The following is a 24,564-nucleotide window of genomic DNA, read 5'->3' as shown; positions in this document are numbered from 1 at the left end:
AGTTAACCTGGTCCTATGACACTTTTATTTGTTCATGTACACTACAACTATAGTTGCTAGTGTCTGAGGCAAAAATCATCTCAGAGAAGTTAATATTGGTAAATTCAATATTTCCAGTTGTAAATTAGGTAGAATTAACTAAACCATAATGTCACCTTATCACTGCCTACTGAAAAAAGCAATAGCTACTCAAAGGTATGATGTATGTGTTCATAGATTAAAAATTAAGATGATCACTAGGAAAAAGGTCAGTGGAAAATAAGTAGCAGTTTTGCACCAATGCAAGACAAAATATACTTTATTGTGACAGCAAATGCACATAGTGCTAAAGGTAAGGCATGCTACTAGCAGTCTGCATATAATCAAAGGCCAGTATGGAAATGAATGGGAATCAGTGCTATTTCTTAATGCTTGAAGATTTAGTCCATTGTGAAGGAAAGAGAAGAATTTGTGTCCACATATCTCAAATGCAGTATTATACACCTACCAAATCAAGAGACATATGCCTCTAACCAAGAGCCCAAAGGCAAATAAGAGAAAATCCTAACTGTACTCAGAAGTCACTTCTAATATCAATGACAGGATGATTTTGCCAATTAATTTAGGACAAATTTCATCTTCAGACAGAGACTATATTTTTAATCATAACATTCACTGCTATAGAACCTAGAAATTGAGCAAGCAGCCATTCATTCATTCATTGAAGTATTTAGCCAATTTTAATGCCATTTATTCCACCAGAAACAAATACTAAAATACCTAGAAATGGTTTGGATAAAGAAACATTTACACTTTAATACTTCTTAATGCTGTAAATTTTGGGCTCAAATAACCCCTGAGTCAAATTTGATCCCTATCAACTTGAAGGGACCAAGTACAGTTTCGATTTCAACACCTAAACTTCTGAAGGAAGATCTGAGAAAATAATGCTAGGAGATCTAAATCCTTTGATGTAACTATCAGGCTCTACAGACTTGTCAAAATCAATGCAAAATTGAAAAGGATATGCTGAAATGCTTTGCAAAGCAGTATTTTTAGATAGGCTGCTTCACTTCCCTCCATTTAAAACACATGCAGAAGAAATGCTTTCTGCATGAATGCACAGACATTCTGTTCAGTTGTTTTCTAAATACAATACTGTGGATTTAAACAGTATGCTTTAATTTAAACGAAGAAGTATCTTATATACAGTCAATTTGGTTTAAGAGATGAAAAGAAACACTACTATGACAATTACTTATCAAATACTCTGCTCTTTCGAAAGGTGATTTTAAAAGCAACACAGGACCAAAAACATCCAACTATTACTTTATTTATATTACTATGCTTAAGTTACATGGAAAAGACAACCAAGCAGTTCTGCCCCATATCAGGAAAAGTTTCCAATCAACACCAATTATGTGGTGACAAATAACTAGGAATGGTGACATCTTTGGGTCAAGACTGACAAGGAAGAATGGGCTCTGATGCTACGGTTCATCTCCAACAAGAATATGGCACAATGGCCAGCACAAGCAACACTAACACTGAACCTTTAGCGCTGGTCACAAATTCGGATCTCTTCTCTGAAGCTAGCAAATCAAGTGAAATAACTGGTTTTTTTTAAAAAGTCTTAAAATGAAGCCCAAATAAATTTAAAAAACCATGCTCTTGACACATTTTCCTTTCAAAATTTACATAAAATACTTTTCACTCTTAATAGCCCAGATTTTTTTCCTCACATAGCCCACCATGTAGCTGCAGATAGACTATTCTGCCTCAAGATGTAAACACAGGGGGGAAAAAAAAAGGCATCTGCATAATATTCTCTCTACACACTGCTGTTGGATGGAAAATAGAAAATTAAAAAAAAAAAGGAAAGAAAGGAAGGTTCCATCATAGATTCTCACAACCTCTTGTTCCGCAGTTCATGAATCCGACTCTGATGCTAAGGTGACAGTGTATGTAAGTAGATTTTTGTTTTCAGTGAAGGAGACCTGGGAAAAGATGGATTTCTCTCTTTTTCTTCAAGAGTTATCAGATGGTACATGCTCCTCAAAGCCCTCACTTTCTCGAACTAGAGCGCGTTCCAGGATCACACGACCTTCTTTATAACGCTGGCTGTCTTCAGTGGCAAACTCATAGATCCATCCCAGTTTGCTATTGCAGTTTTTGCAGCTCACATCTCGAACCATGTGGCGGCCAGTGAGCATGACCCGATCTTGAACTTCACTATACTGTAGGTTAACTACCTAAGAAACACATGAAAACAGAATTGCAAAGGCATGTAAGTTATCTGCCCAAAATGGTACATAATATTTCTGTTGGTGAAAGAACAGCAACTTCAGAAAAGCAGATAGTTGTTTGTCAAATCTGCAACACACTTTCCAAGAGCTATTTTGACAAATTGCTGGGACAGATAAACACCTGTGCTGAACCGGATATGTAATGCAATCATGTATTGTATTGTTCTAAGTCACCCTATTTATATACATTAGTTACGCTTCTATGTTATAGTGAAGAGCCCTTAACTTGGAGTCATAAAATGTAGGTCTTGGTCCCACTGTTATAATTAACCATTCAATGCTGAGTGTAGACAAGGCTAGCAATACAGAAGAACCTAGTGCACAACAGGTATTCCTTAAAGAGACGTTTGTAAAATCTGTTTCTGAAACAATTTTATCTACTAACAGCCTGGGGGTAGGTTGTAATATACGGTTTTCAAGTGGGTTCAAAGAATCTATGGCAGAATTTCCAATGACTCTGAACATGGAGGATTCCAATAATCCTCCATGCTTCATTTTTCTATAAAGAGCCAGATATCTTTGGCTTTGAAAAGGGCTATCTGGTCTTTGTTATAGCTATTAAGCTCTGCTGTGGTAGCACAAAAGCAGCCATAGATAATACACAGATGAATAAACATGGTTGTGGTTCATTAAATTTTACTTACAAAAACAGCCTGCCATGGTGTGCCAACCCCTGCTCTATACCTAAATAAAGACCAAGATGTATATACACTATCAATTCTTTCAGAGAAAACACTTGTTTCTAAATGGTAGAGAGGAGTGTCCTCTGGGGAAGTTTAAGTTGAATATCTAAGAACAGTACCTTGGACTAGTTCTGTAGTTCAAGGATATTTGGAATATCTAGAAATTCAACTTTGCGAGTACCCATTAGACTCCAGGAGGCAGAATCACATCAACCAATTTGAAAGCAAGCCAGAAATGAGAGAAAGAGGCAGACTATACATTAATCTGTAAGTCAGGAAACACTTCGGTTAGCAAACCTATTAGCCAAATCATAATCAGAAAGATGACTGGTAAATTAGAGCAGGAAGTTAGATAGATGATCCTTATTCCCTTGCACTGTCAAACTACAACAGCTTAATGCAGCTATCTCCCTGTAAGGGTAAATTAGTGCTATGGGGGTGTTTCAGCCTCTTCAATAGTCTGTGAAGTCACTACCACATTCTTACCCTGAGTGTCTCCTGAAGCAATGGAGACCACCCTTATCATCACATAATCTTTAAAACTCTCAAGCCTAAAAATCACAGTCTAGTAATGCTTTCCTGAAGTCCCAAAGACAAACTAGCAGGCAATTTCTATGGAGTGCAGCTCTCATTCTGAATCTTCTTGGCATCTCCATGCTCTAAGGGGTATTCTGGTATTGCTATCAAATATTTCCACTGAACCCAGTGAGGAAATGAAACCAGTTTTCCCCACAAACCTTGTTAAAAAGAAATGCTCTGCCAGTGGCGCCTGTGAACCGAGTGGAGATGAGTTCTGAACGGTTGGTCAGGATCGTATCGCAGTTTGCACAGGAAAACAGACGGGTACCACCAATATGATCAAGGAAAATCCTGCCCATTTTTATAGCTGAAGCTCTAAAAACCTGGGAACAGATAAAAAAGGACAAGAAATGCATTATGATTTTTTAACTTGTTAGGATCTACTTGGTGGTGTCACAGAGAACCATTTATATACACATATATGATCTCTTCATAGTACTTAATACATGTATGATCTCTTCATAGTACTTAATACATGAAATAGCTGACTCTGAATGAAAGGATCCTAAGTTCACACATGGACCAAACAAATAGGCAAACTCAAGCTAAGAACACTTCAGAAGCAATGAGTCAAGAAAGTAAATATTCTCACTAGGAAGGCCAAAGAATATCCCTTCTCTTTTGATTGATATGAAAAAGGCAAGAAGACAGTGTACAATATCAAACCAAATGATCAGAAACACCAGCAGAGAGGTGAGAAAAAAGGTTTAGTACAGAGTTAAGTATACATTCTGGAGACGTGGCAACCCAATCCAGTATTCTTGCCTGGAGAATCCCATGGACAGAGGAGCCTGGGGGGCTATAGTCCATGGGATCGCAAAGAGCTGGACACGACTGAGCAACTAACAAGTATATACTCTGAGTATCTGAAATTTGAGAAAGACTTACGGGTCGAGAGTGTGTGACCTGGCTTGAGAGCACGGGTGCCTGGTTTCTCTGGTCATCGGTGCATCCACAACCATGCAGGGTGACGGCACTAAGCTGGTAAGCCTGAGGCTGAGGAGCACTATACTAGGTACTCTGTTGCGGTTTAGTCGCTAAGTCGTGTCTGACTCTTTTGTAACCCCATGGGCTATAGGGCACCAGGCTCTTCTGTCCATGGGATTTCCCAGGCAAGAACACTGGAGTGGGTTGTCATTTCCTTCTCCAGAGGATCTTCCTGATCCAGGGATTGAACCTGCATCTCCTGCATTGGCAGGCAGATTTTTTAATCACCAAGCCACCAGAGAAGCTTTACTTATTTCAAAATCCACATCAACTCTGTGAGGTTGTTGCCTCCAGTTCATAGATTATTCAAGGTTACTAACTGATCAAAGGTCACACAGCTTTCAAGTACAGAAAATCATGATCAGAATATGGCTCACTCAAGTCAAAGCCAAAATTTTTCTGTTACTCTAACACTGACTCCTCTAAGAAAAGTACATACAAGATGGTCTAGGCTGGCATAAGGCTAGAAAAATAAGAACAAAGAGCAAGATGAACTGTTATTATATAACTTACTATATTTAAGAAAGTCTTTTGATTCAATAAATCACAGAAGCGCTGAAACATTGGGGAAAAAGCTCTGAATCCAACTTCTGAAACAAGGATAATCACATTCCAATATTTTAAAAGTTGAGTTAATACATGCAACTTCTCAAATTCACTGCAGTTAATTTCCCAAAACAGCACGTTTTTAGAGATCTAGGTATAATCAAGAATACACTGTAGCTTTTCATTTTGAAAAGAATTTATTCCTTCATGTAGTGATCATCTCCTGTGTTTCAAATATTTAATATTATTTGTCTTTAAAACGCCATACAGAGCTGATACAGCTACTGCTACGGAAAAGAAAAATGTAGAATCCATGTGCAATCCAGTGTCATCTTAAACTTGGGGAAATTCCATTACAAATTAAAAAGAAAATCCCATTTCTTCTAACATCTGTCAACTTCAGCCATAAGGCAGTTTTAATGCCATCAGAAATGTGACATTTCTGTCACCAAGATAATTATGACTCCTACTAAATACTATGATATGAAAGTTTAATAAGTAATGAAAAACAAATAGTAAATATACTACAATTTATAGCTAGTAAACAAGGGTGTCAACGAATAAACCCTGGGTAAAAACATAAGACTTAGAAAATGACATTTAGCTTTCTTGATTATATTTCTGCAAAACAATAAAAGACTTGCTGCCTATTGTTTTAGTCTTTAGGACAGCATTACTTTTCCCAAATGCCTAAGAACACAGTATTTGTTACACAAAGCTCAAAGGGTACAAATCTGAGGCCTGCTGGCTGAATTCATTTGATGGCATAGGAACACAGCAGTGAACAAAACAACCCTTCCCACACCAAAACATTAGTGTTCAATTTGGCCCAGGGTTTTTAATTTTTAATAAAAAACAGTTGAGAATCATTTAAAATTTGAGAGATTTCATTAACAGCCTGTTCTGAGCCTTTCTTTTTAAACAATGGGGAGAGCTGGCAACACAGGACATATATTCTCATACGGCAACAACTGGCTAGAGTTGAGAGGTGCCTTCAACGCTTCCCACAAGGCCATTTCGTTTGCTTTTTATCTGTTTTGTGCCACATAATTACTTCACCTGTAAGACATCTGAGTTGATGACTCCTGATCCAAATTAAGCATTCAATGAGCCTGTGAGTAGTTGGTTTTGGTCATGTTTCTTACTACCAGTCGTTTACAGAAAGGAATCACCAGCAGGGTTTTATGGTAACACCTCTGAAGACGTACTCCTCAGTCTTTATTTCTCTAAAAATTAGTATTTGTCCTGTCATTTATCCTCCAGCTTGGGCTTCCAATGTTTCTTCAAACTTTTAAATATAATATTCATCTAAGTTACTTCAACAATAATTCAGGAATAACCAGATATTTTTGACTTGACTGATAGTAGATGCAATACTACCGAGGAAAATATTCTGAACTTCAAAACAAACTCTCCCTATACCTTCTGCCTATATTGTTCTATCTTTGGTTCAGTATTAATAGCTGTGACCATTTGCTCACTACTGGATACATGAAAACTATTTCTAAATGGGGTAAATAGACTTAACATCATGCTTTCTCTTTCCTGCTTCAAATTCAGACGATTTTTAACTTTTACCCAACTATTTTTACTGAATTCAGTTACATGATTCATTACAAGACCAAAAATATCTCTACAGACTCACTATTCCTAGCTGTGGTTGCCATGTATAGAGTTCTATATATGTATATAGAACTGTAAAATGTAGTTCTCATTTGCCAAAAGAGATAAGCTACAATGCCAGAGAATCTATCAGAAGTGAGCAAAATACCGCTTACTGTCAAAGGTCTCTGGAACACAGAAAAACCTTCGCAGGCCATTGAATTTCATATGTTAGGCCTTCACTTCGCCAGGCCAGGAGTGCAACCTGGTGCTCATTTCCCCCGTGCGTACTCAGGAGACTGACGGCAAGCACACTGGCACTGCACCACAGAAGGGGAAGGTCACTTAAAAGCTATGGCAAAACACCTGAATTAGGTTTCTCTGGACCTAGGCACTCCAGTACTCTTGCCTGGCAAATCCCATGGGCGGAGGACCCTGGTAGGCTGCAGTCCATGGGGTCGCTAAGAGTCGGACACGACTGAGTGACTTCACTTTTATATTTCACTTTCATGCATTGGAGAAGGAAATGACAACCAGTGTTCTTGCCTGGAGAATCCCAGGGACGGGGGAGCCTGGTAGGCTGCCGTCTATGGGGTCGCACAGAGCCGGACACGACTTAAGCGACTTAGCAGCAGCAGGCAATATATTGAACTCTGCCTGAGACTTGATATTTAGTATCAACATCATATGGGATACTGCATTCAGTACTTCATGTATCACATTCAACCTTAACAATTTCTTAGTAGGTATGTATTACCCTACTTTTGTAGAGGAAGACATAAAGGCTGTAACTTTATGAAACTGGCCAAGCTGGGATCTGAACTAATTCTGCTCCAGTTCTTTTAACCCCACCTACTCTCTAGTGACCGGAAGAGACAGCCAAGTTCAGTCTTTCTTCCTCAGCTTTCTCACACACCGCTCCTGCCTCCATGCTGAGCCGCCTACCTTCCCTAACTTTGCTGGTGGCAACTCTAATCCCTCTCCTAAACTAGAAACCCTGGCAACTTCTTTAAGAAACTGCAAAATTGAGAAGACCTCCTAAATCACTTTTCAAGGTCTTTCTTCCCCATTCTTCATCAATAACTTAGTTCACATTTTCATCACTTCTAGAGCTACGAAAGTAAGGTACTTCAGCCTTATGTACTTATGAAAGGCATGTACTTCAGACACCCCTTTCTAAGAGCTTATACAGAGCTTATCCTGTCAGAAACTTTTGACCTGATAGGATAGTATATAGCTCATTCTTTAAAAACAATTTTCTTAAAGGAATAATTGACATAAAATTTGGCCACTGTTGTGTACAAATGAATGATTTTTAGTAAATTTACAAAATTGTGCTACCATCACCACAAACCAGCTTTTTAGAATATTTTCATCACCTCCCCAAATCCCCACAAACCCTTCCACAATCAATCTCCTTCTAATTGTTTTTACATCCAAATTATTTCCCAGGTTATGTACACACTGCTGTGTTCAAAATGGATAACAAAGACTTGTTATATAGCACATGGACCTCTGCTCAGTGTTATGTGCCAGCCTGAATCAAAGATGGGTTTGGGGGAGAATAGATACATGTATATGTATTGCTGAGTTCCTTCACTGTACACCTGAAATCACAGCATTGTTAATTGGCTATACCCCAATACAAAATGTTTAAAAATAAATAAATTTTAAAAAAACTAAATTACTTCCCAGGTATGCTAATCACCTTGCTTGGACTTAAAAGAGTAACAGTATTTTCAGGGACACATTTGTAAAATATCTTAAGTATGAGCTGCTTTCACAGATGACTAACGCTCTCTGTGTTGATTCTGAGAGCACTTATTGTGCTTAAGTAATGTCTGTTTTGGAATCAGTGTTGAAGTTCAAGTTTATAACCAAAATTCTGCCAAATCTTTGGTTCTGTATTAAAGTCCAGTTGACCATATTTATGTGGGCCTGTTTCTGGGCTCTCTATTCTGTTCCACTGATCTATTTGTCTATTCCTTCACCAACACCATACTGTCTTGATTACTGTAGATACTAAGTCTTGAAGTTGGGCTTCCCTGTGGCTCAGCTGGTAAAGAATCTGCCTGTGAAGAGAGAGACCTTGGTTTGATTCCTGGGTTGGGAAGATCCCCTGGAGAAGGGAAAGGCTCCCACTCCAGTACTGTGGCCTGGATAATTCCATGGACTGTATAATCCGTGGGATTGCAAAGAATAAGACACAACTGAGCGACTTTCACTTTCTTTCTATACTAAGTCTTTAAGTTGGGTAGTGTCAATCTTCTGACTTAATTCTTCTCTTTCCATATTGTGTTGCCTCTCCTGGGACTTCTGCTCTCCATGAACACACAAATTCTTTCCACTTATTTAGTTATTCTTGATTTCATTCATTAGTTTTATATTCTTCCTCACATAGATCTTGTACACATTGTTAGATTTATACCTAAATATTTCATCTTGGGGGGAATGCTAATGTAAATTGTACTGCATTAATTTCAAATTTCACTTGTTCACCACTGGTGCCGATTTACACATCACACACACATATACACATTAACAAATATGACACCTTGTTCATTAGTCTGGCTTATTGCTGAATATTTTCTTTAAAAGCAAGGGTCAGAAAACTAAGGCCTACAGGCAATAATCAGCTCACCACCTGTTTTTGTATGGCTCGCAACATAAGAATGCTTTTTATATCTTAAGATGGTTGGGGACACCAAAAGACTATTTTTGTGACACACGAAAATTACATGAAATCCACATTTCAGTGACCATACATAAATTTTTATTGGAACACAGCCAGACCCATTTGTTGATACTTGGCTGCTCTTTCAGTATAATGGCAGAGTTTGAATAGTTGCTACTGAAACCTTACGGCCTACAAAGTTCACAATATTCACCATCTGGCCCTTGAAAGAAAGTGCACTGACCCTTGTTGAAAAACTTGTTCAGACAGCAAAAGAGCTCTTCATTTAGAAAGCAGGCAATCTTAGAAAAAAAGGAAACTTGGTTGGCATTCAGGTTTAAGGATCAACAGGAATATTTGACATAATCAATTTAGTCCCACTCCCATTTTCTTCATGGGTTTTCTAACTAAAGTCTTCAACTTTCAGTAGCAAGTTCAGCATGTTGAAGATTAACAATACATAGATTATAAAAACAGATAGTATAACCAACTGCTGCCTCCTCCTCTCTCCACCCCCAGGATTTAAACAATGTATCCCAAATACTGGAACTCTGGGTTCAAATCTTAGCTTTGCCACTTAAAAGTTGTGTAAACTTTGGGTAAGGTATCCTCACTTCAGTTTCTTCATCAATAAAACCGTGGTATCTGTATTCATCTCTGAGTTGTGGAAATTAAATAGCACTACACTGAGAACAGTGCCTGGCACACAATAAATGCTAAATAAAGGTAAATCTAGTAAAACTAGATTATCTTCAACATTCTCCACCCTAACCTCCCTCTATTACAGATGAAGAAAGCAAGATTCAGAAAGAAAATCAAATCAATAACAATTTAATTAACTAGCTTCATTTCTTGTTAACCATGTTAACGCTAAAGTGACCAAGTGACAGAAATGACATGCAGAAGGAAAGCTAGAAACTTCTGAAGCATCTCAAATTCTTAGTATCATAATTCTAGGTCTTAAAATAGGCACTTACCCTCCCTGTAACTAATAATCCAGTTCAGATTCAATCCTGGCAAGAAGAATTTACAGAAGGAAGAATCACACTTCCCAACCCTAAAAATACCAGGGAGGGATCTCTAAGAACCCTCTGGTAGGAAAACACCCAGTTCACAGACTTTATGGGGTTTTTTTTCCACTTATTTCCTCAGGGCAGTGCCACAGACAACAGAACACCCACTCCACCCAACTCTATCACTGGACAGGTAAGACGGGCTTTCCCACTACCATAGGAGTTGGTGGGTAAATGCAAGATGCAAAGATTCTCTCCTCCAGGGACTTGAGTGTGCAGGAGCCTAGTGCAGAAAAGGTTAAAGGAATCTGCCCTTCCAGGAGAGGCTGTGTGTTGCAAAAGTCTGGCTAAAACTGAAACTTGTGAAAACAAGCTGGTATATCTAGTTTTCAGTCTCCTCCCTCTCCAAAACAAAAGGAACAAAACCCAAAGGCAGCCCTTGGCTGATTACTATAATTAACACTTAATCTCTACTGTAATCTCATCAACTATTTCATACTGATTTATGATAAGTTCTATTGAAAACCTACAAGAGAAAATAATAAATTGAGTTTGATCCATAAAACCAACTCTCCAACTTTTGTACAAAATATTCAACAAGCCAAGGTTTTGTTGAAACAAGCTATGCTTTCCTCTAGTTCTCTTCTAAAACGTGACCAGTTTAGTTGGCTATTTCAAATGACATTCTAGTTGTGGCATCAGGTCTTCATTTGACAGTAACTTATATTTTTCTTTTTGCTCTCTAAATAATGTCTTGTTGTTAGACGTTTTCCAAGTTTATTATGTTTCTACAATTCTGTTTAGTCATCACTTGAAAATAAGACTAGTCATGTAACTCGGTGAGTCAGCTAAACAATCTGAGTTGGTAATCTCCCCAAAACAGTTTTTGGCAAGACAAACTCAGGATCTCTCTACTTTGTTGTGATGCAATACCATGAGTCAAAAAGTCTCTAATTGGATGGACTGGAGTGTAGTTCAACTGTCTGGTTTCCTGATTCACGTGCGAGGTAGCAAGCTTCATGTCACTACTAACGTTCAGTTCCTACACCAGCACCATTACTACACAGGATTACCAGAGAAACTGATACTGGTTTATACAACCATTTAGGCACTACGATACTCTCAGCAGGATTATACTCAGTAGGACTATCTTCACATCTCAATATTTAGGACTAGCTTCACGTCTCATGGACTGTTTTTTGGAGGGTAGTAGCTAGTTTAATCTCACATTTAGACTTAATTTTGGCCTTATTTCCCTTCCTTTTTTATTTTCTAAACCTTTTTTTATCTTCTCCTACCACTTAAATAAAGCAAAGGCAACTAAACCTAGGCAAAGGTCCTCAAGGATCCAACCAGATATTTCAGATGTAGCAACATATATTTTGTATGTTGTTAAAATCCAATTTAGGTTCCTGTATAGAGTTAAATAACTTACTTAAGCACATTTCATCAACATGCTCTCCTATACATAAGATGGCTGCCAGATATAAACTTAAAACAAAACATGCCCCGCCCCCCCCCCCCCCTCCAAAGCACCCCGCCTGTATTGGGCCTTGAGCTGGGTGAGAATGTGCTAAAGGAAGACACTGGTCACTTCCAAAGAGCATGACATTTGCTTGGTATTCTAGTACAAAAGTGAAAGTCTCTTAGTTGTGTCCCACTCTTCACAATCCCATGGACTATACAGTCCATGAAATTCTCCAGGCCAGAATACTGGAGTCGGTGGCCTTTCCTGATAGCTCAGTTGATAAAATCTGCCTACAATGCAGGAAACCCGTTTGATTCCTGGGTTGAGAAGATTCCCCTGGAGAAGGGATAGGCTCCAATATTCTCCGGATTCCCTTGTAGCTCTGCTGGTAAGAATCCGCCCGCAATAAGGGAGACGTGGGTTCCATTCCCGAGTTGGGAAGATCACTTGGAGAAGGGAAAGGCTACATCTCCGAGTTGGGAAGATCCCCTGGAAAAGGGAAAGGCTACCTGCTCCAGTATTCCGGCCTGGAGAATTCCAAATACAGTCCATGGGGTCGCAAAGAGCCAGACACTTCTGAGCGACTTTCCCTTTCTAGTACAAAGTACCAAATTCCTTTAGCTCCACCTTCTCACTATTTGTAAAGCCTCCAGGCCTTTTTTTCTCTCCTAAGCCTCTGTTTGCCCAATAGCAATCCAAAGCCTCTTCATTTTCTAGGTCTAATCAATACCAATCCACTTTATATAGAACGCTTCCTATTTCATTTCTCATTGTCCCATTTTTGAACTCTCATAACACTCATTTCATAAATTACTAATATTTAGCTGTTACCCTTCATTTCCCTAAGGCTTTTTACTAAAAATCATTAGTTTCTAGAGAAAAGTTGGCAATTTCTTTTCAATTTCCTTCTCATCTGACACACAGTACAAGTATGCAATGAACTTTTAGAAAAAGATTACACCAAGACACTTCACATCTGGCACAAATATGTACCCTGGATACACTGCATACATTTTGGGTCATCTTTGTTGGAACACAGGATCTACACTGTATGTGCGACTGCGCAAAGTTAGCTAATACTCTATTATCCTCAGTTATTTCACTAGCAAGTCTAACTTTCCGAAAATACAAGGTCGGCCTAAGATTACTTTGTTTTCCATCTGTCAAGGAGATCTGCAATAAAAATCCTCAGACTACCAACAGGGCTCTGTAAACAGAAAAAATTTAAAAATAAGCTGTACGCCTTCCCAGACCCTCCCTGAAACAGAAGACTAATAGATGTCGGGATAAAACAGATCTTTGTAGTATTTCAGTTTTCCAGCTTCCGCTGTCCTCAACACTCATTGTCCTACCTACAAGTGCAAAATAAACGAGCCAGAGCGTGCCTACCGCCCTACCTACGAGGAGAGGAAGGATGTAGCTCGCCGTGGGGACCGCAGGCGATCCCCGCGCCGGGTGTGAACAGCCGCAGACGCCCAGGCCCCGAAGCCCCGGCTGGCCCCAGCTGATTGCCGGCACGTGACGCCGCGGGCCAATCGGGAGGGGACGGGGCCCGAGCGCGGCGCGGCCCAGCCTCCTCCCGCACAACAAACAGGGGCCGGAAACAGCTGAGCGGGCCGCCCCGCGGCCAGGGTCGCCCGACGGCCGCCCAACAGTCGCGCCACGCCCTCCAGTCAAGCGGGCGCGGACCCCTCCCTCGGCCTGGGGTCTCCTGGGGCGCAGGAGGGCAGGGTGGCGGGCATCCAGCCTTTGCGGGACAGCAAACAAAAGCCACCACAGCCACACTGCCGGTGGCAAGTGCCAGCCGACTGAGGATGTGGCCCTTTTGAAGAACGGCCCACGCCGTGGCGTTATTATGGCCGCATATTTCAGAGTTTAGACTTCACTTCGTGGCCCCCGCGGCGACCTCCGCGACGCGGAGCCCGGGGCGCGCCCCCGACGCTGCGGCGGGGACGCGGGCCATGGGGGCGGGGCAGCCGAGGCTGTGGGGTCGCCGGCCAAACTGCCCGCGGACTGCGGGCCTGTGGCCCCGGCCGCGATGTGCAGGGCCTCCGAGGCTGCGCCGGGGCTGGAGGGCGCGGGCGCCAAGCTGGGGGTCGCGGCTGTTGCGATCGCGCCAGTCGCCCGGGTTGCGCGGCGGGGGCGGGCCGACGGCGGCCGCCGCGCCTGGGCCTCACAAAGAGGAAACAGGCCAGCTCGTCCGTCCGCAGCCCCGGCACCAGGGCCCGCCCTGAGGGGCGAGGGTCGGTCGCGCTAGGACCCCCGAGGGGGCGCGGCGAGGAAGAGGCACTTCCTGCCTGGGCCCCCCGCCCTGGGCCGATCCCAGAGTGTTTCGAAGCCTCCGATCCAGAGAGGAGCCTCAGCCCCTACCCGGCCCCGAACCCACCCCCCGCCCGCCGCACTCACCCCGAGCGGCTGTGAAGTCGGCGGCCGCCTGCGGCTTTCGCTTCTCAGCTGGGATGAAGCCCCTTAGCCACCAGAGTCTTCAGGTTTAGTCAGGCCCTGGCCTTGGCCCCGCCTCTCCCTGGTTTGGCCTCAACGTCAATCACCCGGTGTAGCTCCGCCCCTCGAACAGTCGGCTCTCCGGGTTGGCCCAGAACGCCTTTCATTTCTAGGCCCCGCCTCCCCCCGGGTATCCTGCCCCTTCCGCTAGGCCCCGCCCCTTCTCTGGCGCACCCTCCCCCACTCCCGCTCCAGTCTGCGTCGAGGCCCACCCCTCCCAGAAGCCGCAAGACCTGGGGCAATCTCCCTGAAGATTGCCCCGCCCCTGATCCAACTCCCAGGACCCGGACAGCCAATCAAAGAGGCTAACTCTGCCCACTCTCCCGAGGCAGCCAATGTGGAGAGACCTAAGATCCACCCCGCTTCCCAGCTGAGAGCACACAACATAGCGTCCACGTGAGTCAGCTTCTTAAAGGAGACTGCCCAGCCTTTTTAACAGAGGCAGCTGTGCGACATCCCGCGTCATCAGCGTCACCAGGTGGTGGCTAGGGCCTAGTTTCCTGAGGCCTAGTGATGACAAATGAAAACACTGTTTTTCTAGGCCAAGCAGGTACCCAGATAGCTTAAATGCACCATGTAATTGATTTTTTTGAGATTGTTTACTTTCTTGCCTTTATAGTAGGCCACGTTTTACTTATAAACCCCAAACCTTTAAGTGTGGGCATACAGAAACTCCTGAAGAAAGGATTTTCCCAAGTATGGCTGAACTTGATTTAAAACTACCTGAGTTCTTTCTTCGAGAAGGCAATGGCACCCCACTCCAGTACTCTTGCCTGGAAAATCCCATGGGCTGAGGAGCCTGGTGGGCTGCAGTCCATGGGGTCGCGAAGAGTCGGACACGACTGAGCGTCTTCACTTTCACTTTTCACTTTCATGCATTGGAGAAGGAAATGGCAACCCACTCCAGTGTTCTTGCCTGGAGAATCCCAGGGACAGGGGGAGTCTGGTGGGCTGCCGTCTATGGGGTCGCACAGAGTCGACACGACCGAAGCGACTTAGCAACAGCAGCAGCATTTGATTCTTCACCAAGCCCCAAAACTCACCAGTATTTTCCTTCAGTTCAGATAAAAACCTGAAAATTAAAGGCAAAAACAAATTAATGAGAAAAAACTTTAGAAGTTTAAATTTTCCTCATCTCATGAAAAGCTCACTTATCAAAAAAACCACCAGGAAAACCCCAGGTTTAGAAAGTTGATTTAGGGTAAAACCTGATGGGTCTGAACTGATGGTGGCCTGCCCTTTAGAAATAAAGAGTTTACCATTGGAGATAATATAATGAATATGGAAGAGAAATAAAAAGAAAATTTGAGAGATTTGATATTTCCTTGTTTGATTTGTGTTATATCTTTATTAACTTGAATTAATTGACAGTTCATACTATTGAAACTTTCCCACCAAGAACATGGTATGTCTCCCCATTTATTCAAGTGTTCTTTTAGGTCTTCCAGTGAAGCGTCATGATATAGCTATCTTCCTTTAGCTTGTTCTTATCTTCTTAGATTTAAATTTAGATATAGTATATATTTCTGGGGATATTATGGACTGGATTATGCTCCCCTGATTCTTATGTTGTAGCCCTAATCCCTATCTCAGAATATGACTGGATATTGAGATAAGGCCTTGGCCTTTAAAGAGTTTATTAAATTTAAATGAGGTTGTTAGATTAGGCCTGAGAACAGTCTGACTGGTATCCATGTGAAAAAAGAGATTGGGATATACAAAGAGACACCAGGGTGTGTGGGCACAGGGAGAAGATGGCCACTTGCAAACAAAGGAGAGAGGTTTCCACTAGAAACCAAACCTGCTGGCTCCTTGATCTTGGACTTCCGGTCCCCAGAACCCTGAGAAATTGATTTCTGTAATTTAAGCTACCCAATCTGTGGTATTTTGTTGTGCCAGCTCTAGCAATCTAACACAGGGGGTTACTGTGAATAGAAACTTCTCCTATTAGCTATTATAACGCTAATGGGTCATTTGTTATTTTTATAGTAAAGATAATGATTTTGTAGTTTATTTTTCCTGAATTTTCTGTGTAGAAATTTGAATATTTCTGTCAAACAAATTCCTAGAAGTTATTGCTATTTTGTAAAGTTTCTTATTTTAAATAAAGGATGGTCCTCTCTCGCCTCCGCGCTTCCAAGATGACCAAGAAAAGAAGGAACAACGGTCGTGCCAAAAAGGGCCGCGGCCACGTGCAGCCTGTTCGCTGCACCAACTGTGCCCGATGCGTGCCCAAGGATAAGGCCATTAAGAAGTTCGTCATTCGGAACATCGTAGAGGCGGCAGCCGTCAGGGACATTTCTGAAGCGAGTGTTTTCGACCGCTACGTGCTTCCCAAGCTGTATGTGAAACTACATTACTGCGTGAGTTGTGCCATTCACAGCAAGGTAGACAGGAATCGCTCTCGGGAAGCCCGTAAGGACCGAACACCTCCACCCCGATTTAGACCTGCGGGTGCTGCCCCACGTCCTCCACTAAAGCCCATGTAAGGATCCAAGTCCTTAAAGACTGAAGAAATATTGGTGTCTCTGAAAAGACAATAAAATGGAAATTATACTTTATGTAGCATGTTGAATATATGTTGCCAGATGGAGTGGGGGTTGTGTACATTTGGTCTCCCCAGTTTGCGTAGCTTAGGGGTGGGGGTGAGGAATTAGGGCATCTGTGTTTGATTAATTCAGCCTGGCAAATGGTTTAAGTTGGTGTCTTTAAAATGGGGAGGAAACTAGCAGAGTGAGGAGTGCATCAGGAAGTCACTTAGGCTAAGGTGTGCATTCCTCTTGTGGCAACATGAAGACTTTAATAAACGTCCGCAACTTGCATAAGGGGATCTGTATTCAGGTCCTTAACCTCAGGTCAAGTTTACATGCCTACCTTGGTCTGCTGCTAAGCTAATCACCCAGCCTTCATCTTTCTGTGGTACATTGCTTTATGGGGTGACAATGCCCTGAATGCCAGGCATTCGTAGAAATTTGTGGAAGTCCCATACGAGGGGGGTTTTGCAAAAAGTCTGGGAAAAGGCTGTAGTCTGTGTGATAATGGCTCATTTGTCTCAGAGTTCAGAAATTAGAGTTCCCAGCTAGCAATACACAGTTGACCCTTTAACAGCATGGGTTTAACTGCAGGGGGCAGGGGCGGTTTTGTTTTTAGTAAATACTACGCGATTCACAGTTGGTTGAAACCTTAAGTGTGAAAGTACAGACAGATTCAAAAGGCTAACTCTAAAATATATGGATTTTTGAAGAGATGGTGCCCCTAACCAGTGCTTTGTTCAAGGGTCAAATGTACACATATATTTGAAAAATTTATATGTAAATGTTTGCTAAGGCCTTTGCTGGTTAGGTTATATGATTTTTTTTCCTTAAGCTAAACTAGTAGCTTGGAAGTTTTGATTAAAGTACACATTGTTCTGGAAAAAAAAATAAATAAATAAAGGATGGATATGTAATTTTATCAAATACCTTTTTACTGTATTTTGGGATAAACATTTCCCCCTTTATTATATTTCTTTATATATTACAATTACCAGCATTGTAACCCAACGTTACACCAAATGTACATTTCTTGAAGAAAATTAATCACTTGACATATGCTAACTCTGACATTCTTTGAGTCCAGAAAACAAGAAACAGGAATATTCCAACATACACCAACATACCATGATGCTTTATTCTGGTTGCTGATTATACTTTCTGGCCTAAATTGTCTGATATTCCCCCAAATGGGTGAGTCAATATAACTGCAAACCCTGGGTCAGGCTTTCAGAATTCCCCTCTGTTGCTGTTTCCTTGGACCTCTCCTTTGCCCCAGTGTGACAATGGCAACCCACTCCAGTACTCTTGCCTGTAAAATCCCATGGACGGAGGAGCCTGGTAGGCTACAGTCCATGGGGTTGTTAGGAGTTGGACACAACTAAGTGGCTTCACTTTCACTTTTCACTTTCATGCATTGGAGAAGGAAATGACAACCACTCCAGTATTCTTGCCTGGAGAATCCCAGGGATTGGGGAGCCTGGTGGGCTGCCATTTATGGGGTCGTACAGAGTTGGACACGACTGAAGTGACTTAGCAGCAGCAGCAGCAGCAGCAGCAGCAGCAGCAGCAGCCTTCCCTTACTGTGACTTCCCTGGCTACCACACTGGAGCTACTGCTTTATAGGTATGACCACTTTTCAAGTGTGTGCTTCATGCGCAGTCTCCTATTGCCTCCTCATACTTCCCAAGACCTAGTAAACCTCCTTGCTCCACAAGCTTGAAACATGTGGGCCTCCACCCACCTGTCTTATTCTCTGCAGATAGTTATGCTTCATAATAAGTCAGATGAAGACTTGGAAGTGAACTACTTCAAAGTTTCTCCACTGTGTTTCTTCCTACATCACCTATTTTCTTGGTACTTTCTTCTGTGTTGGATGAAAACAGTTTTTCTTCTTTTCTAAAGTCTGATGGACATCTATACCTGGATAAAAGTCTGAAGCTTGACTTTTATCTCAGCTTGTCCTAAATAGAATCCATATTTCCTCTCTCAAGAGCAGAGACAAAAAAAAATTTGCTTAGGACTAGGATGGTCACTCCCTTCTCATGTCTGTTAATGGACCACAGTCCACAACAACCTCCAACATGCACAACTTCTACAATTGCTCTAAGTATTCATTGGACTCATATACATACATACAAGTGCCTTGTCCTCACATCTAACACTATAGTTTGTGGGACACCTTCTGTCCCACAAAGTTGTCTATTTTTATCTTTCCCCTTGCTTTATATTGATATCTGAGAGCCAAAGAATTGATGCTTTTGAACTGTGGTGTTGGAGGAGACTCTTGAGAGTCCCTTGGACTGCAAGGAGATCCAGTCTGTCAATCCTAAAGGAAATCAGTCCTGAATATTCATTGGAAGGACTGATGCTGAAGCTAAAACTCCAATACTTTGGCCACCTGATGCGAAGAACCGACTCATTTGAAAAGACCCCGATGCTGAGAAAGATTGAAAGCAGAAAGAGAAGGGGACGACAGAGGATGAGATGGTTGGATGGCATCACCAACACGACGGACATGAGTTTGAGTAGGCTCTAGGAGTTGATGATAGACGGAGTTCTGGTGTGCTGCAGTCCATGGGGTTGCAAAGAGTTGGACATGACTGAGTGACTGAACTGAACTGAACTGATACTGACATCACATTCATTTCCCCCCATCCATCCTGCTTCCCACAAAGTGAATGTGCCTAAACCATAAGGACCAGGACTCCATCCTAGGGAAATGAACACAGATCCTGAATGCTGCATAAAGTAGAGCTGCCAGACTAGCCTGGGATTACAGAGTTTTTACTTCAATGGCACCCCACTCCAGTACTCTTGCCTGGAAAATCCCATGGACAGAGGAGCCTGGAAGGCTGCAGTCCATGGGGTTGCTGAGGGTTGGACACGACTGAGCGACTTCACTTTCACTTTTCACTTTCACGCATTGGAGAAGGAAATGGCAACCCACTCCAGTGTTCTTGCCTGGAGAATCCCAGGGATGGGGGAGCCTGGTGGGCTGCCGTCTGTGGGGTCACACAGAGTCAGACAGGACTGAAGTGACTTAGCAGTAGCAGCAGCAAACTTATGAGAACTCTGGGTAATTTAAACAGAATAGCTCCTCTGGGAAGAAACAGATATATATAAATATAATTTCATATTAGTAGTTAACATAAAAATATTAATAACATTTTGAGTTACAATCCTGCCACTTTACTAAAAGCTGTCTCAAAGGTCACTGATCATAAAATTCTTTTTTTTGTACCTGAAATCATCAGCCAAACATCCTTCTTCAGACTTCTTATTCTCTTGGCTTTGGCAGTAGAATGATGATACCTTCTGTCCCACAAAGTTGTCTATGTTCTAATCTCTTGGATCTGTGTATGTTACCTTACATAGCAAATGGGATTTTGCAGGTGGGATTATGTTAAGGATCTTAAAATGGGGAGATTATTCTGGATTATCCTGGTGAGCCCAATATAATGACAAGGGTCTTTATAAAAGGAAGGGAGGATGACCAACAAGCATATGGAAAGATGCTCAACATCACTAATCATTAGAGAAATATAAATCAAAACAACAATGAGATGTCACTTCACGCCCATCAGGATTGCTATTCCTAAAAATAAAACAGAAAACAAAAAGTGTTGCCAAGAATGTGGAGAAATTGGAAGCCTGGTATTCTGTTTTAGGGAATGCAAAATGGTACAGCTGCTTTGGAGAAAAGTATGGAGTTTCCTCAAAAAATAAAAAAAATAGAAGTACCATATGGTCCAACAATTCTACTTCTGGACATATTCCCCAAGGAATTGAAAGCAAAGTCTTGAAGAGGTGTTTGTATACCTGTGTTCATAGCAGCATTATTCACAATAGCCAAAAGGTGGAAGTAACCTGAGTGTCCAACAACTGAATGTTTAAACAAAACGTGACCTATCCATACAGTGAAATATTATTGAGTTTGAATGAGGAAAGACATTTTGACATATGCTATGACATGAGTGAATCTTCAAGACATTATGCTAAGTGAAATAAAGCAAACACAGAAAGACAAACATTGTATCAGTCCATTTATATGTGGTATCTAGAGTAGTCAAATTCATAGAAACAGAAAGTAGCATTGTGGATGCCAAGGTTACAGGGAGGGGATATGAGGAGTTGTTGAAGTGGAGTAGAGTTTCAGTTTTGCAAGATGAAAAAGTTCTGGAAACCAGCTGCACAACAATGTGAATATATTTAATAAAACTAAACTGTACTTTTAAAAATGGTTAAGATGATAAATTTTATGTTGTGTGCTTTTCACCAACATTTAAAAAATAAATGTCTTTCTAACAAGAGAAAGACAGATGAGGTAGGAGAGTCAGAGAAGGGGATGCGAGGATGGAAGCAAAGATTGGAGTGAAGGTGAACCATGAATCATGAATGCAGCGTCAAGAAACAAGAAAAGGCAAAGGAAAGATTCTCCCTTAGAGCCACCCAAAGGAATACAACTCTGCCGACACCTTGATTTTAGCCACGTCAGACCTGTTTTGGATTTGTATTTTTCAAAACATGAGATAATTGGACTTCCCTGGGGGTCCAGTGGTTAAGAATCTGCCTGCCAATGCAGGGGACATGGGTTTGATCCTTGGTCTGGGAAGATTCCACATGCCACAGGACAACTAAGCCTATGTGTTACACTGTGTGTTACAACTGTGGAGCCTGTGTGCTCCAACTATGAAGCCTATGCACTCTAGAGCCCACACTCAGCAACAAGAGAAGTCACCACAAAGAGACGGTTGAACACCACAGCTAGGGAAAGCTGGTGCACAGCAATGAAGACCCAGTGCAGCCCAAAAGTATTTAATTAATTAATTTTAAAAAAATGAGATAATACACGTGTGTTGTTTTAAGCCACTGTACATGCCAAGTTGCTTCAGCTGTGTCTGACTCTTTGCGACCCTATGGACCATAAACCACCAGGCTCCTCTGTCTATGGGATTTCCCAAGGAAGAATACTGGAGTGGGTTGCCATTTCCTTCGCCAGGGAATCTTCCTGACCCAGGGATCAAACCTGTGTCTCTTACATCTGCTGCACTGGCATTGGCAGGCATGTTCTTTACAACTAGCACCACCTGGGAAGCCCCTTTAAGCCACTAGCTTTGTGATAATTTGTTACAGCAGCCATAGGAAACTAATACTTCATCTGATTTTCCTAAAGTCATATTTTGTATTGATTTCCTTATAAATTACATGGTGCTATTCATAATTAGTTTTAATTTTCTTACTTCATATATTATTTCCATAAATCTGACTTAGCAAAAGTTGAAGTGGTCAGGGAACAGAACCTCAACCAATAAACCTCCAACCCTTGTTTACACCAGGTTGTGTCAACCAAGAGGATATTATAATATCCTCCTCTAAATTTATCTTAAACTCAGCACAAAAGCGTTAGTAAAATTTCCACAAACTTTCCTAACAGTAAAAATGTTTACATTTCAAAATCTGAGTTTTGAGGTAACAATAGATAAACATTCCAAGTCAGGTGCTGCGGGGGAGCAAATTGGAGAGCAGAATAACTGGTGATGAGGAACACAGGCTTTAGGGTTATTTAGCTCAAGGTCAAATACCAGCGCTGACACTTCCGATCTGTCTGACTATAGACAAAAGCTTCAAATTAATTACTGAAAATACTGATAATTTTCGGAGAAGGCAATGGCAACTCCAGTACTCTTGCCTGGAAAATCCCATGGATGGAGGAGCCTGGTGGGCTGCAGTCCATGGGGTCGCTAAGAGTCAGACACAACTGAGCGACTGCACTTTCACTTTTCACTTTCATGCCTTGGAGAAGGAAATGGCAACCCACTCCATTGTTCTTGCCTGGAGAATCCCAGGGACGGAGAAGCCTGGTGGGCTGCCATCTATGGGGTTGCACAGAGTCAAACACAACTGAAGCGACTTAGCAGCAGCAGCAGCAGTGATAATTTTAGAGTTACTGTAAGGATTAAATAATACATCTGATGTCAAGTGCTTAGCCAGTGTCCCTGGTACCTATTAAGTACTTGATAAAAGTTGCTGTTGTGTTAGTTGTTATTATTTTCATAACTCCTGATTATGAATGTGAGTCCAGAGTGAGCAGGTTTTGTTTTCCCTGTACTGTTCACCTTATAAGCTCACCTTGCAAATTGCCAGGCAAGTGTCTTATAGCTTTGTCCCATGATTCAACCCTGAATCAAAAGAGTACTTGAAATACTGCCAACAGCCTGACATGGAAATGAGAAATCAACCATTCAACTTCTTGCAAAACCTGTCTGCACACAAAAAGTCGATTGCACAGGTCTCCTGGCTCTAATTTAGAATTCCATCAGTGAAATAGCACATACCCTCAGTGACCACCATTACCAATGATAGTCATTTAGGAGGACACATTTCAAACATAAACATTTAAAATACCACCAAGCACGGCTTCACAGCTGAATTCTACCAAAAATTTAGAGAAGAGCTAACACCTATCCTACTCAAACTCTTCCAGAAATTGCAGAGGAAGGTAAACTTCCAAACTCATTCTATGAGGCCACCATCACCCTAATACCAAAACCTGACAAAGATGCCACAAAAAAAGAAAACTACAGACCAATATCACTGATGAACATAGATGCAAAAATCCTTAACAAAATTCTAGCAATCAGAATCCAGAAACACATTAAAAAGATCATACACCATGACCAAGTGGGCTTTATCCCAGGGATGCAAGGATTCTTCAATAGCTGCAAATCAATCAATGTAATTCACCACATTAACAAATTGAAAAATAAAAGCCATCTGATTATCTCAATAGATGCAGAGAAAACCTTCGACAAAATTCAACGTCCATTTATGATAAAAACTCTCCAGAAAGCAGGAATAGAAGGAACATAGCTCAACATAATAAAAGCTATATATGACAAACCCACAGCAAACATTATTCTCAATGGTGAAAAATTGAAAGCATTTCCCTAAAGTCAGGAAAAAGACAAGGGTGCCCACTTTTACCACTACTATTAAACATAGTTCTGGAAGTTTTGGCAACAGCAATCAGAGCAGAAAAAGAAATAAAAGGGATCTAAATTGGAAAAGAGGTAAAACTCTCACTGTTTGCAGAACCTTGATCCTCTAACATAGAAAACCCTAAAGACTCCACCAGAAAATTACTAGAGCTAATCAATGAACATAGTAAAGTTGCAGGATATAAAATCAATGCACAGAAATCGCTTGCATTCCTATACACTAATAATGAGAAAGTAGAAAAGAAATTAAGGAAACAATTCCATTCACCATTGCAATGAAAAGAATAAAATACTTAGGAATATATCTACCTAAAGAAACAAAAGACCTATATATAGAAAACTATAAAACACTGGTGAAAGAAATCAAAGAGGACACTAATAGATGCAGAAATATACCACGTTCATGGATTGGAAGAATCAATATAGGGAAAATGAGGATACTTCCCAAAGCAATCTACAGATTCAATGCAATCCCTATCAAGCTACCAGTGGTATTTTTCACAGAGATAGAACAAATAATTTCACAATTTTTATGGAAATACAAAAAACCTTGAATAGCCAAAGTAATCTTGAGAAAGAAGAATGGAATTGGAGGAACCAACCTGCCTGACTTCAGGCTCTACTACAAAGCCACAGTCATCAAGACAGTATGGTACTGGCACAAAGACAGAAATATAGATCAATGGAACAAAA

The 24,564-nt window shown here is 41.4% G+C and overlaps 2 protein-coding genes across 5 annotated transcripts; one reads left to right on the top strand and one right to left on the bottom strand.

The window, feature by feature from the left end:
* Nucleotides 1-280: 280 nt before the first annotated feature.
* On the bottom strand, nt 281-14,330 carry YPEL5 (yippee like 5). Of its 4 annotated transcripts, XM_027966647.3 has the most exons (5): nt 14,244-14,330; nt 9,601-9,658; nt 5,048-5,124; nt 3,706-3,870; nt 281-2,231 (listed from the first exon to the last, which is right to left on the bottom strand). In XM_027966647.3, the coding sequence occupies exons 3-5, from the start codon at nt 5,096-5,098 to the stop codon at nt 2,007-2,009; spliced, it is 441 nt and encodes a 146-aa protein (XP_027822448.1). In that variant the 5' UTR covers nt 5,099-5,124; nt 9,601-9,658; nt 14,244-14,330; the 3' UTR covers nt 281-2,006. The 4 variants fall into 4 exon arrangements, with proteins under 4 accessions (XP_027822448.1, XP_042101875.1, XP_060269825.1 ...); XM_042245941.2 differs by lacking the exon at nt 5,048-5,124; XM_060413842.1 differs by lacking the exons at nt 5,048-5,124; nt 9,601-9,658.
* Nucleotides 14,331-16,471: 2,141 nt separating this feature from the next.
* LOC105613145 (small ribosomal subunit protein eS26-like) lies at nt 16,472-16,900 on the top strand. The gene has a single exon (XM_015094282.4). The coding sequence runs from the start codon at nt 16,481-16,483 to the stop codon at nt 16,826-16,828; it is 348 nt and encodes a 115-aa protein (XP_014949768.2). The 5' UTR covers nt 16,472-16,480; the 3' UTR covers nt 16,829-16,900.
* Nucleotides 16,901-24,564: the final 7,664 nt, after the last annotated feature.

The sequence above is a fragment of the Ovis aries genome, chromosome 3 (assembly GCF_016772045.2).
Source record: "Ovis aries strain OAR_USU_Benz2616 breed Rambouillet chromosome 3, ARS-UI_Ramb_v3.0, whole genome shotgun sequence".
In the NCBI taxonomy this organism is placed as follows: Eukaryota; Metazoa; Chordata; class Mammalia; order Artiodactyla; family Bovidae; genus Ovis; species Ovis aries.
Note: the sequence above shows the minus strand (reverse complement) of the source record. Positions and strands in the feature narration are given on the sequence as shown.